Source organism: Petromyzon marinus, chromosome 37, assembly GCF_048934315.1.
Source record: "Petromyzon marinus isolate PM22_M1 ecotype Great Lakes invasive population chromosome 37, UKy_Petmar_22M1.pri1.0, whole genome shotgun sequence".
NCBI lineage: Eukaryota > Metazoa > Chordata > Hyperoartia > Petromyzontiformes > Petromyzontidae > Petromyzon > Petromyzon marinus.
Genome location: NC_133703.1, coordinates 17,674,519 through 17,686,729, shown reverse-complemented (window position 1 = coordinate 17,686,729; position 12,211 = coordinate 17,674,519). Strand labels below are relative to the sequence as shown.

The following is a 12,211-nucleotide window of genomic DNA, read 5'->3' as shown; positions in this document are numbered from 1 at the left end:
GGCCACTGCACTGCGAGAGATCGAAATGGATTCTCCGTCCCTTGCCACGACGCTGATCGGACAATCGGGATGAAATTGGGGCAAAATGACAACAACAATAGAAGAAATGGGGGTCAGGCACCTTCCTGCATCGTGTCCCCTCTCCGTCATCCACAAAACCCCAGCGGGAACGAATTTTACATCAACAGCTCAAGCAGCCTCCACTTGTTCCGACCCCCTGTGGCACAGTTACCTCGTTAATTGTAATTAATTATTGCCACGAAATAATAAATAGTGGCGACCTCCTGCTGTTCCCGTAGCGTTTTAATAAGGCGCTGTGAACACCACAAACGAAATCTTACCGAAATCCTGCAAAGGCCACATGCATTGCTACGGGCAGGCGGGACTACCCGTTTGGGGGTGGAGCACGCGAGGCGAACCAACTCACCAACCAGCCACGAGTGGTCCTATCCCTAACCATTTAACACGTATGCTTTCGCGACCAGTTATTTATAATAAAAGGTTTTTGGGTTCCTTTTTCTAACCAACTAGCCAACCATCCGCTGTTCTATCCCTAACACTAACCAACCAGTCACTAGTACGAGCCCTCTCACTGATCCCATATCCTACCCAACCAGCCAGGAGTACTCATCCTCCCACTGGCCCTAATCAACTTGCCAACCATCACCAATCTTTCCCACTAACACCCCCCCACCCCCTAAACCCACCCTCCGGGCGCTTTAACAAATCCACTCTTTTCACTTTTTGTTCACTTTTCAGTTGTGACGGTCAATGCCCTCCCCCATCACCCCCCACCCCGCTCTTCAAAGCGAGCCGGTGACCATCGGCTGATCACAGGGAAATGAAACTCGAGAGGCGCTCGTCAGAGCTTCGCTCCGTGGACAGGGCCCGGGCCAGGAACGTTAGATTATTAAACAAACATTTGGGTTGTTAGCGAATAAGCCGCGTTATTAGTGGATGGGCTATAAAAGCACATATCACGCATTTGCTTCTAATGCATCATCCATCATCCTCTTATGGGTGTAAAAACCATGACGAACAATTGAAACGCTGGCCATGTGGATCGGATTGTTAAATCAGGGACACGAAACCAGAGCTCCTCCCCCGTGGAGCCCACACGACTGCTGTGGTAAGTGCTGTTCACGAGTGCCTATGAAGGCGACTGGCATACCGTACGAGAGGGTGGTATGGGCCAGTACCACATTCATCTCCCCAGTTTTGACGTTTTACATACCGCACAAGATACTGCGTCGCTCTCAGGGAGGCTCAGAACCGGTGCAGATAATAATAAACCACTCATGTAGGCGATGGCTGGGAATCTAACCTAGGTCAGTTGCGTTATTAGTGCAGTGTGCATGCCACAAATACTGCCGCTCCACCCTAACCTAGGGAAACAAAGACAAAGATTCCGTATAGCCTGTAACAGACAGTTGGGACAAGTGCTGTTAGCGAGCACGTATGATGGCCGGCACGGCAGACAAGGTGGTGGGTAGCCAACATCACACCCGGCCGCCTTTGTCTTCCCAGTGGTGATGCTTACACACCACACCAGGTACTCATTTGAGACTGAGTCAGCCTAGGGGAGGCCCAAGACCGGTTCAGTTAATCGTCACCGATGTTGGTGGCAGTGAGCAGGAATCAAACTCGGGCCGCCAGGTTTATAGCACAGCGCGCTAACCGCTACGCCACCACTCCTCCCCAAACACACACACGCAACAGTGGTAGCTATTGTTAGTCAGGCTCGAGATGAGACATAAAACACACGCACACACATTGCCTTGGCCCATAATTACGACAGGTTTTGAATGAGACATTTAGTAGCACAATGCACGTGCCCGTCCCATGACAGGAATGCAGGATTGCTGCCTGTGTGTGTGTACATATGTACATGTACAGTCGCTTTGTCAATCCACTGCTGGATGAAGGCCGCCTCCCCACACCGTTGCCGGTCGTTGGGGGTTCAATTGAGCAAGCTTCACCATGCTGGTCAGTGCGGGTTGTTGAAGTCGGGGGAGCATAGATGTGGGAGCATAAAAAGTACACTACAATAACTGATTTGGCTCCACTGCACCTCCGCTGCCAACCACGTAGCCCCACCGCCTATAACACATGTCACGCATGGTGGTTGCCTATGGAAGCACAATCTAGGCTCAAAGCCTGCTTAGCTTCTGGGATCTGACGAGACCGGGCATATTCCGGGCGATTTAGTCGGCGTGTTGTGTGGGGAGCGGTGGCGCAGCAGTTAGCACGCTATGCTGCAAACACAGCAGCCTGAGTTCGATTCCCGCTCATGGCCCACCAACACCAATGACGATTATCTGAACCAGTCCTGGGCCTCACCTAGGTCGACTTAGCCTTAAATAAGTACCTGATGTGGTGTCTAAACATTGCCACTCGGGAAATAGAACTGCTTTTTGCGTTTCGTTTGTTGTCCTTCCCCCGCACCTCCTATTAGCACTGTTGGCTACATATGGTGCGAAATAAGTTCAGCATACAATACATGCAAACATCAAGGCAGCCAGGCATAGTGCTGGCCACCCATCCCCTGCAGTACCGTACCGACCTATATAGGTGCTCGCAAACAAAAGCACTTGTCCTTTGAGTCTAAGGCAACACGGTGAATCTTTATCTTTGTTTTGAATGAATGTTATTGAAGAGGATCGTTGTTTTAAGTATATACACGTTGTGTGCACTTACAGGATATTAATAGCAAAAAGAATTGCTATTCACTTGCATGGAAAGAAATAGGTACTGGGGCACACACAGTCACGTGCACTGTTCGCGTGCAATTAAGGGTGTCACATTGCAAAGGCTCATTAGGCAGGAAGGGAAAGGAGCGAAAAAATATTATTATACACACGCTAAATCATACACATATGTACAGGGCACATTGACATATATACACATGCACACACACACACTATGTCTAATAGAATGTAGTGGAGGACAAGTGCTGTTAGTGAGCACACATGAAGGCCACTCACACTCACGCGCATCAATACACACAAGCCACGAACACTCATGTATTCATGCATACACACTCACACAGATAAATATACATTCCAAAAACGGGTTTATTTTCAGCCGGGTCTGTCTCGGTTGACGACCCCATATTATTTCTGCACTCGGCACACCACATCCAGTATACCTCACACGATGGCTGTGGCTGTATTATCTCTATGGCTGTGGATGTGCGTACCACTGCATCCAGCGATCCGAGATACATATATAAGTTCGGATAGCAATCACCATTGATGTTAGCCGTGGCCCGGAATCGAACTCAGAATTCCGGGTTCATGACAAAGCTGCGCTAACCAATGCACCACAGCTCACATATGCATATCATACACACACAAACACAGATACAGACACAAACACACGCAGACACAAATACACGTGAGCACGTGTGAAAGGTCAGTCGAGCGCCGAAAGGTCGCGCCGACGTCCGATTGCATTTGAGTAATAACCGCGGCAGCGTTGGCTGCAGCACCGCCACAGATGCTCAAGTAGCTTTGGATGCTGCAGTGGAGGAGCGGCACATTCAGCAAATGGGTCCAAGGGTCGCCAAGGATCCGGGTTAAATTCAAAACTATTTACTGCTCGTCCTAATCCGGCCGCACCTGCTGTATTACAGCCTTTTAGTTAACAATCCGTAACTATGTCCAGGATTGGGCCATTCAACAAACGAACCCTCCACCCTCCTCCGCTCTTCTCTCCACCATGCCACGCATGTGATGGTGGAGCGAGCACTGTGGTGGGAGGCAAGGGTTGGTGGATCACGTAGAGATTTGCAAAACTCACAAACTCGCTGGGCTCTGCGTTGGCCAGGAAGATGGCAGCAGTACAGCAAGTGGGTTTGTGAAACTGTCCGTGCGGATGTTTTAGTTGTACCCCTTCATATGTGTGGTGGGTTTTCTCCAGGTACTTTGGCTTCCTTGCACAATAAATAGTAGGAATAATAATGGCACTCAATTATCCAGCCTCACTGAATAAAAAAAAAAAACCTGTTGTCAGGAGGATCATGTTACATTTGGATGTTGGGCCAATTTGAGTGGCGATGTTTGGTTGGCATGGATCCTTGTACGATTAATGGAATGGGGTCCCTGTGTAATTTACCACTCACATTCGGTGCCTGGCGCCCAGGCCCCATCCGACTCCGTGGGCCTTGCTGCACTTGGAAACACCCAATACCTGCACCACTGTGCAGGACTCTCTTCAAAGAGAGTCTTGAGACTCAGCGAGGCCGTCAATGCTGGTGGAAGGGCCTCCGCTGGACAGAGCTCTCGAGATTTCCTCTAAAAGGGTATTTGGCCAACTATTCCACGGTGACCAGACGTTTTTGAAGAGGTGGGAGTACCCACACCTTACCCCACCACACGCGATTTGCCGATCTACCAGGTAAGGCCCACTGAGCCATACGGCTCTTTTTCAGAAGCGACCTGGCCACAAATGATATCTCAACGAAGTGGTTTATCACGTGGAAATTTATAGCAACCAAATAATATAAATGCACGTCGATTCTAAATGTGGAGTGAAAAACCGGAAGCACGCGGCCACAGGGAGAACACGCAAACTCAAAATATACAGCAGGCATCAGGGTCGGAATCGAACCCACGACCTCCTGTATACCAGGCGAGGTAGTTAACATCTCGCCACCGTGGCACCTCGTCTGTACCGCGGGGTGAACAGAGTTGGCGAGGGGGATTTAAGAAACTTGCACCATTGTTTCGAGTTCTGCGCCGGGAGGTGGAATCGAACCGGCGAACTCTAGAATTGCAAGCCCGGTGCGCCGCTAACCATTACAACCACGGCAGCAGCATCCCGTCCTCGATAAATAAATTGCATTATTATTTCACAAGAGCGCCACAGCTTCGAAGGCTCCCCGGGTAAATAAGTGAATATATTAAGCGAATGCAAAAGGCCACAGTTTTCACTGAGCTGTCAGTGCAATTAGGCGGCTTCAAAAGGGGGGGGGGGTCTTTTTTTAAGGATTATTATAATACACATGCTGTGCATACACTCTCTCGCTCTCTCTCACACACACGCGGGTCGCCGTGTGTACACACACATCGCACGTGTGTTTGCGTTACCCTTACCCTCATTATAGAATAAAGCTACGACCCCGTCGCGCACAGCATCTGGAGAGCACCGCTGAATGCAGCCGACTTATCTTCCACGATCTATTAGAGGCGGCTAAACTACCGGACGACGTACTAGGCTTGTGTGCCAAGTGGGTTAGCTGGTACCATCTGGGGTGGCAAAAACTCATCGTGTCCACCATAATCCGTGTCCACCATGGGCAGTGTTCACCATTAACAGAAAGCTTTTCATATATAGCATCTGTTTTAACACACACTTCATATATTGTCATATTCTGCATATCAAAGTCTTATATTATTCCAATACGATATACTCTATGAAGCATACAATACCTTTATTATACTTACATTTTCTAATAAAACACTATAACTCGACTTGCTATCACGCAAATTTGTAATCTAGAGATACAAAGCTTCAATGAAAATTGCTATCAGAATTTGCCACCCAGGGTGGTACCGAAAAGCCGCTTTGGGACAATGGCACAAAGCGCCACACAAGTTCCAATGATGGGTCCTTGTTCATGGCGATCCATTTATAGATACTCCACCGATTTCTCACGACTTTCTCAAATTGCAGGTTGTCAGAAAATCTCACCGGCTATGTTGGAACACAAAGTGTATCAGGAGAGTGTGAAACAATTTAACAAGAGAAGTGTAGAGGTTTTAAATGTAAATGTAGTTGTGTTATTCCTATCAATTCTCTGCTCAGAAGCGTGGAGAGAGAGATGGCATGCTTCAAATTACACTTACAGAGAGAACATGGATTATACAGAACACAATGCGGGTTAATGGAATCATCCACACGATTCATAACATTAAATGAGCTCGGGCAAAACACGTGTCACGGCTAGAATGGATTATGAACCATGGAAAAGAAGAAGAATAACAGAGTGGCAGCCAAGGAATGGAACGCATTGAGACAAAGGAGATGGAGCGATGAAATCAATTCGCGTGCAGGTTTGCTGGATGGATCGTTGTCTCGCAGTACCAAGAGAAGTGGCGGCGGCGGCTTGGGGGGGGGCGGGGCATTCCTTCATCCAGCAGTGGATTGACCATGAACTGATGGTTGTGATCTAAAAATGTATCGCACTATATTGTTAAGTTCAAGCGCCCTAACCGGGCGCAACGCGGTCGAGTTGAATCCGCGCTCGTAGAGAAGCGGAGATGGGATGAATTAAAACCCACCCTCAGTGATGTGTCGAGAGATATTCTTCCCATCTCTAGACGCATTACGTTGCTGTGCAAGTCTAAATAAAGCTAAAGCTAAGCAGTACACGGTCATTGCACGGGAACTGCTGCACTGTACGGTAGGAGCTGTGGCGCAATGATTAGCGGCGCTGCGCTACGAACCCGGCAACACGAGTTCGATTCCTGTTCACGGCTAACATGTGTGACGAATATATGAACCAGTCCTGCGCCTCTCCATAGGTCGACTCAGCCTTAAATGAGTACCCGGTGCACTTGGGAGACAAAGGCAGCCAGCCGGGTGTGCCTTACCGGCCTGAATAGGTGCTCGCTAACTGCACTTGCCCCAATAGTCTGTGATTAAGGGATATACAGGGGATCTTTTTTTTGTCTGCCAGAGATTGGCAATGTGTACGGAATTTACCATGCCGTGCAACTACAACAACAGCCACCTTGTATGACACTGGTTGTTTATCCGGCGCGATATGTATTTGCCTTTAGCAGAATGAACTCGGAATTCGTCCGATCTAAGCCAGGGTAGCCGAAGGATGGGTGACCACCGTGCGTTTACGGGTGTTATAGGCTGCTGACGGGCCTCCAAGTGGTCGGGCAGCGGATGAGGCAGTGCAGGAAAATCAATCGTTGTCCTTTACTCTTATGTACGCAGCATATCTACGCTCCAACAACTTCACCGACACCGCAATGACCAGCGTGGTGAAAGCATGCTCAGGAAACTCCTCGCGAGCCGCATAGCGTGGGGGAGGCCCTCATCCAGCAGTGAATAGGTTGTGCATGTATTGGTACGTGCATGTATAGTACACGTGTAATCATGCACCTATCCGACAGTACCTCCCCAGACTTGTATTCCTAATGATGACACGTGGATAGTACACGTCCATATACAGTATGCACCTTAACTATGTGGCGGGCGGTAGTGTCGCGGTTAGCGCTTCGCTGCGCTACGAACCCGGCGACCCCCCCCCCTTCCCGAGTTCGATTCCCGCACACGGCCACCACCAGTGACGATTATCTGAACCAGTCCTGGATATAAAGGCGGTCGGACGTGGTGCTGGCCACCCCCTCGTGTGCCGTGTCGGCCTTCATAGGTGCTACTCGCGAAAAGCACGTGCCCCAACAGCATGCCAAGGGGGATCTCTGTCTGATACGCTCTGCATTTGACGCATGTGCGCAGCTTGTATGATGTATTTTATCTTGCATACTTGCACGTGAATTGTACACTCATATATTACACTTAAGCCTTGTATGGCATCTACCTCCACATACCACGGGAGAATGTTCGCCTGCACCCATGCTTCCTGCGCGAGAATCTTCTATTCGCCAGCATCACACTCTACAGGAGGTGAATTACTCGGTTGACTGACAATGATGACGATGATGGGGGGGGTACATTTGTAAGCGTGTATTACCGCCAGACTTGGAGTAGCGATGTGGAACTTGTCGGTGAAACCAATCAACCATTCACGTCCTCAATTGCGGGAAACCAGTTTAGAATACCGAAGTTGTCAGATATTTATATACATGGTGAATTCACGGTACATTTGTTTGTTCTAAATGTCATCTGTCTTACTCATTGAGCACATCATGAGAATTGAAATCACTCACTTGCATAGCCTTTGCAGGGGTACACGTCATGCACTTACATTCTTCCGTATACCAGGCACTTGCACGTACTTGTGTACTCGCATGTACACGTGTGCATTGTACGTCTCGACGTTCACTTGAAGGTGTATCTTGCATGTACCGTGTGTACATGTATACATACACGTGTTCGTGCTGTGCTACATCGTGTACGGACAGCCCCTTTGTCACTCCACTGCTGGACGAATCCCTCCTCTCACGGCGTGTTGGTTACAGCGGGGGGGGGGGGGTTGTTTGAACATACTTCACCACATTGGTCAGTGCGGGTTGGTCAATGCGGCATGTTTATTTTCTATTTTCTTGCATGTGTATCATGAACTTACTTGCACGTTCATTGCACGTGTCGCCTGCCCGCGTGTACATGTATGAGAGTGTATGCATGTTTTATGCACTCGAACATGTGTGTGCGATGCATGTACACGGACACCACGTGTATGTACCTGCACGAACGTGTACGCACATATATATTGCATGCACGTGTATACATGCGTATGCATCTTAAGTGTACTCATGTTCGCATACACAACGGTGCATGTACAAGGCATGTTTGCATGTACATATGTAAACGTGTTATATTGTCCGCCTCCCTCACCTTGAGCCCAGCATTGGGGTGGCCGAGCTCCCAGCAGTATCAGCACCATCAGCATCATCACCGCGGCGCGTCTCGTCATCGCCTCCGCCTTGACGTCCCCCACCACCACCATCATCATCTTCTCCACGATGAACATCACCATCGCCATCATCATCACCACCACCAACCACCGCGGCCCGAGGTGGTCAGCAGCACGCGCCGCTGGACAGCTCCCCCGCCCCCCGACCCCGCTCCGGGGGCAGCAGCAGCAGCAGGGGCCGCGACTCAAACTTATGTCGGCTCCTCACGGGTCAATACAGTCTAGGGTCGACTGTAGCGAAGCGCACGGCGGGCTCGGCTTGACGGTATAGAGAGAGAGAGACGCCTCTCAGCAGTGTCGCCGCGGTCTTTCCATGGGAGAGCAGCGCGTTGCCCCCCCCCGTGTGCCTCTCTCCTCGTGTACAGTATCTCCACGTATCTCTTCTCTCTCCTCGTGTCTCCTCGTGTGTGTTTCTCTCTCTCTCTCCTCGTGTCTCCTCGTGTGTGTGTGTCTCTCTCTTTCTCTCTCCGGGTCTCCGCACGCTCCTGACGGCGACGGAGTAGAAAGTAAAAAAAGAAAAGTTGCTACGGAGCTCTTCGCCTCCGCGCTGAGCAACCTCCGCGGATTCTCACAGCGGCTCGCGTCTCCGTGTGGGGCGCACGGCGGTGTTCACCCGTGCCTCTCGACCACCCACTCCCACGCGTGTCTCCCGCGTCTCTATTTCTCGCCGGATCCCTCAGAGTCTCTCCTCCGCCAGACCCGTCTCGCCGCCGGATCCCTCAGTGTCTCACCACCTCCGCGTCTCCCCGCGCGTCGGTGTCTCTTCCTCTCTCCTTGGGATCCCCGCGCCCGGCACCGCCGCCGCTTGCCGCCTCCTTCTCCTCCTCCTCAACCGGGGACCACAGTCGCGACTGACACGGATGTCCCGCCTCCGTCAAGCAACTTCGTTGTCTTCTCCTCCTCCTCCTCCTCAGAGCTACCCAAGCCCTCTCACGACTTGTGTCTTCGTCCGCTGATGTTGGTGGTGGTGTCAGTCCACCTCTTTGCCTCACTCCCCCTAAATCCACCTCAATCCACCTCCGCGCCCTCACGCAGCCGCACTCCTCCTCACTCTCACCCCTTGCTGTTGGTGTCAGTCCAACTCCTCTCCTTCTTGGTGTTGTTGTTGTTGGCGGTTGTCAGTCCTCCTTCTACTCGCCTCACTCCATCCAACACCGACCTCCTCACTCCTCGCCAGTCACCACCACCACCTCCTCCTCCTTCCTCACTCTCACTCCTCCTCACCCACTTACCACCGACCTCCTCACTCTCACTCCTCCTCACCAAACTCACCGCCAACCTCCACCTCCTCACTCTCACTCCTCCTCACCAAACTCACCACCAACCTCCTCACTCTCACTCCTCCTCACCAAACTCACCACCAACCTCCACCTCCTCACTCTCACTCCTCCTCACCAAACTCACCACCAACCTCCACCTCCTCACTCTCACTCCTCCTCCTCACCAAACTCACCACCAACCTCCACCTCCTCACTCTCACTCCTCCTCCTCACCAAACTCACCACCAACCTCCACCTCCTCACTCCTCCTCACCAAACTCACCACCAACCTCCACCGCCTCACTCTCACTCCTCCTCCTCACCAAACTCACCACCAACCTCCACCTCCTCACTCTCGCTTCTCCTTCACCCCTCGTCAGTCACCAGCACCACCACCGCCGCCGCGGGCTGGGACGCGAGAGCCGCGCCCCCGCTCTATATTTCCCACCGCGGATGCGCGCGATCGGGCTGCCTCGGGACGCGCTTCCATTGGTCGGCGGGCGCCGGCTATCCCTATCCGCTCTGGGGAATGTACCGGCGCGTGACGTCACGCCCGCGCGAGGGAATTTAAGTGCGGGACGCGCGCGCGCGAGAAATGAAAAAGCGCGGGAAGAGCGCCCCGTGGCGGCCGCCGTGGGGAAGCTGAGAGGACAACAAATTCCCCTCAGAACTACAACCTCGCGCACACGACCGACCCCCTTACATTTATTTATATACATTTTGCCCATAAAACATTCACAAATTCAGCATCAGTCACGGTCAATCCACCGCTGGATGAGGGCGTCCCCGAATGAGCATACGCGCCCTCGCTGGTGACATTCCTCCAGCATAAATAAATATTCTAATATTGTCCATAGGTAGTGTAACTACTCGGTAAATTTTGAATCGGCTTTCTCAACTGTATTCCAGCTAAATGTCATGAGGCCTAGTATTATCCATTCGAAACCATTGCTGTAGTAAGCAGTGCATCAACCCCGTGTGTCTCGCGGAAGAGGATAACTCGGGACTTCTGAGATGCTTTCAATTATAATTTGTAGCGTTTACCGCCGTACTTGGCCACACGTCCCAAGCTGCTAAATGATCATCTCACAACTAACATTCATTCATCTTGACGGAGGCGAAATGAGTCCCCTCAGAACCAGCCCGGGGTCTGCCCGGCACACCACTTCCAGTATATGCGTCCCCTCAGGCGACGAGTAAGGTCCCAGTAATCATACAAACGTTGGGCCAACGTTCGTATGTTTACTAAGGTGCCACCTGCTGCATTCTACCTTCACCAGCGACTGAAACCCGACAGGACACATTCACGAGTTGACATCGTTAGCAGCAGCAGCAGTGGTCGATCCACTGCTGGATGCAGGTCTCCCCAAGCCATCGCCGTCTCTCAATAATCGTGCAACCCTTCAATAATCCACCCAGCAACTCCACACACGAGCCGATATCACAACAGTGGCTTTGTGAACCCACCGGAATGTTACTCAAACATCACGCAATTTTCCGTATACATTTTATTGTTTTTTTTTTACAAATAAAAACGTTAAAATTAATTCCTCGTTTGCCTGGTGTGCCTTCCGTATGGTGTACTATTTGCGAATTACATCATCTTACGTTTGGTATAAATTCAAATGTACATTGATAAGGTTTATGATGTTATCAGTTACCCACAGGATTTAAAGGCCCCCCCCCCCCCCACCGTGTGTTGCGCCTACGGGCAAACAATGACGTTCGTAGCGAAGCGAATCCATTTACAATTCGCCTTCTCCTTCCCATATCTGTCCTTCCACATAAACAACAATACTGTACACTGTTTTTTTTCATATCCCATCAGTCACACGGCATTCCATCTGGGAGTGCACGGCTCCAGCAGCATTGGGTTCAGAACCAGAATGTTTATTTGTACTGGAGGAATCCGATGAGCTATAAAGCTCTTTTTCAACATGTGTCCAGTAGGGGCGGGTAAGAACGTTACAACAACAAACAGCACAAACACATGATGGTAGTGCAAAGTACACGAAAGGTAAACAAATCACACATACATATAGAACTAAACCATTCCCCATCCCACCAGGCAAAGCCAAGTGAGATACAGTATTAACTTATTTTTCAAAGGTGACCTGGCCACACGTGATAGCTCAACAAAGTGGCCCATCATTTGGACATTTATAGCACAAAAATAATCTAAATAATCTCAGTGCATGTTCCTAAATGTGGAGGGGATACACCCGAAGGACCCGGAGAAAAAAAGTCCACGCGGCCACGGGGAGACTCTCGCGCTGGTTTCGACATTTAGTGTCTCATCAGCAGGGTCACGGCGTGCTTGAACCAACTGTGAACTGTC

The 12,211-nt window shown here is 50.7% G+C and overlaps 1 protein-coding gene across 4 annotated transcripts in view; it reads right to left on the bottom strand.

The window, feature by feature from the left end:
• Positions 1-10,282, bottom strand: part of SDK2 (sidekick cell adhesion molecule 2) — a 305,833-nt gene extending 295,551 nt beyond the window's left edge. For 3 of the 4 annotated variants that reach the window (XM_032966897.2, XM_076072379.1, XM_032966898.2), the window contains exon 1: positions 8,536-10,281. In XM_032966897.2, the coding sequence (XP_032822788.2) occupies positions 8,536-8,689 (154 nt within the window). In that variant the 5' untranslated portion in view covers positions 8,690-10,281. Of the gene's footprint in view, positions 1-8,535 lie in introns of all 4 variants that reach the window. The other variant, XM_032966896.2, reaches the window with a different exon arrangement.
• Between the last annotated feature and the right edge of the window lie 1,929 nt (positions 10,283-12,211).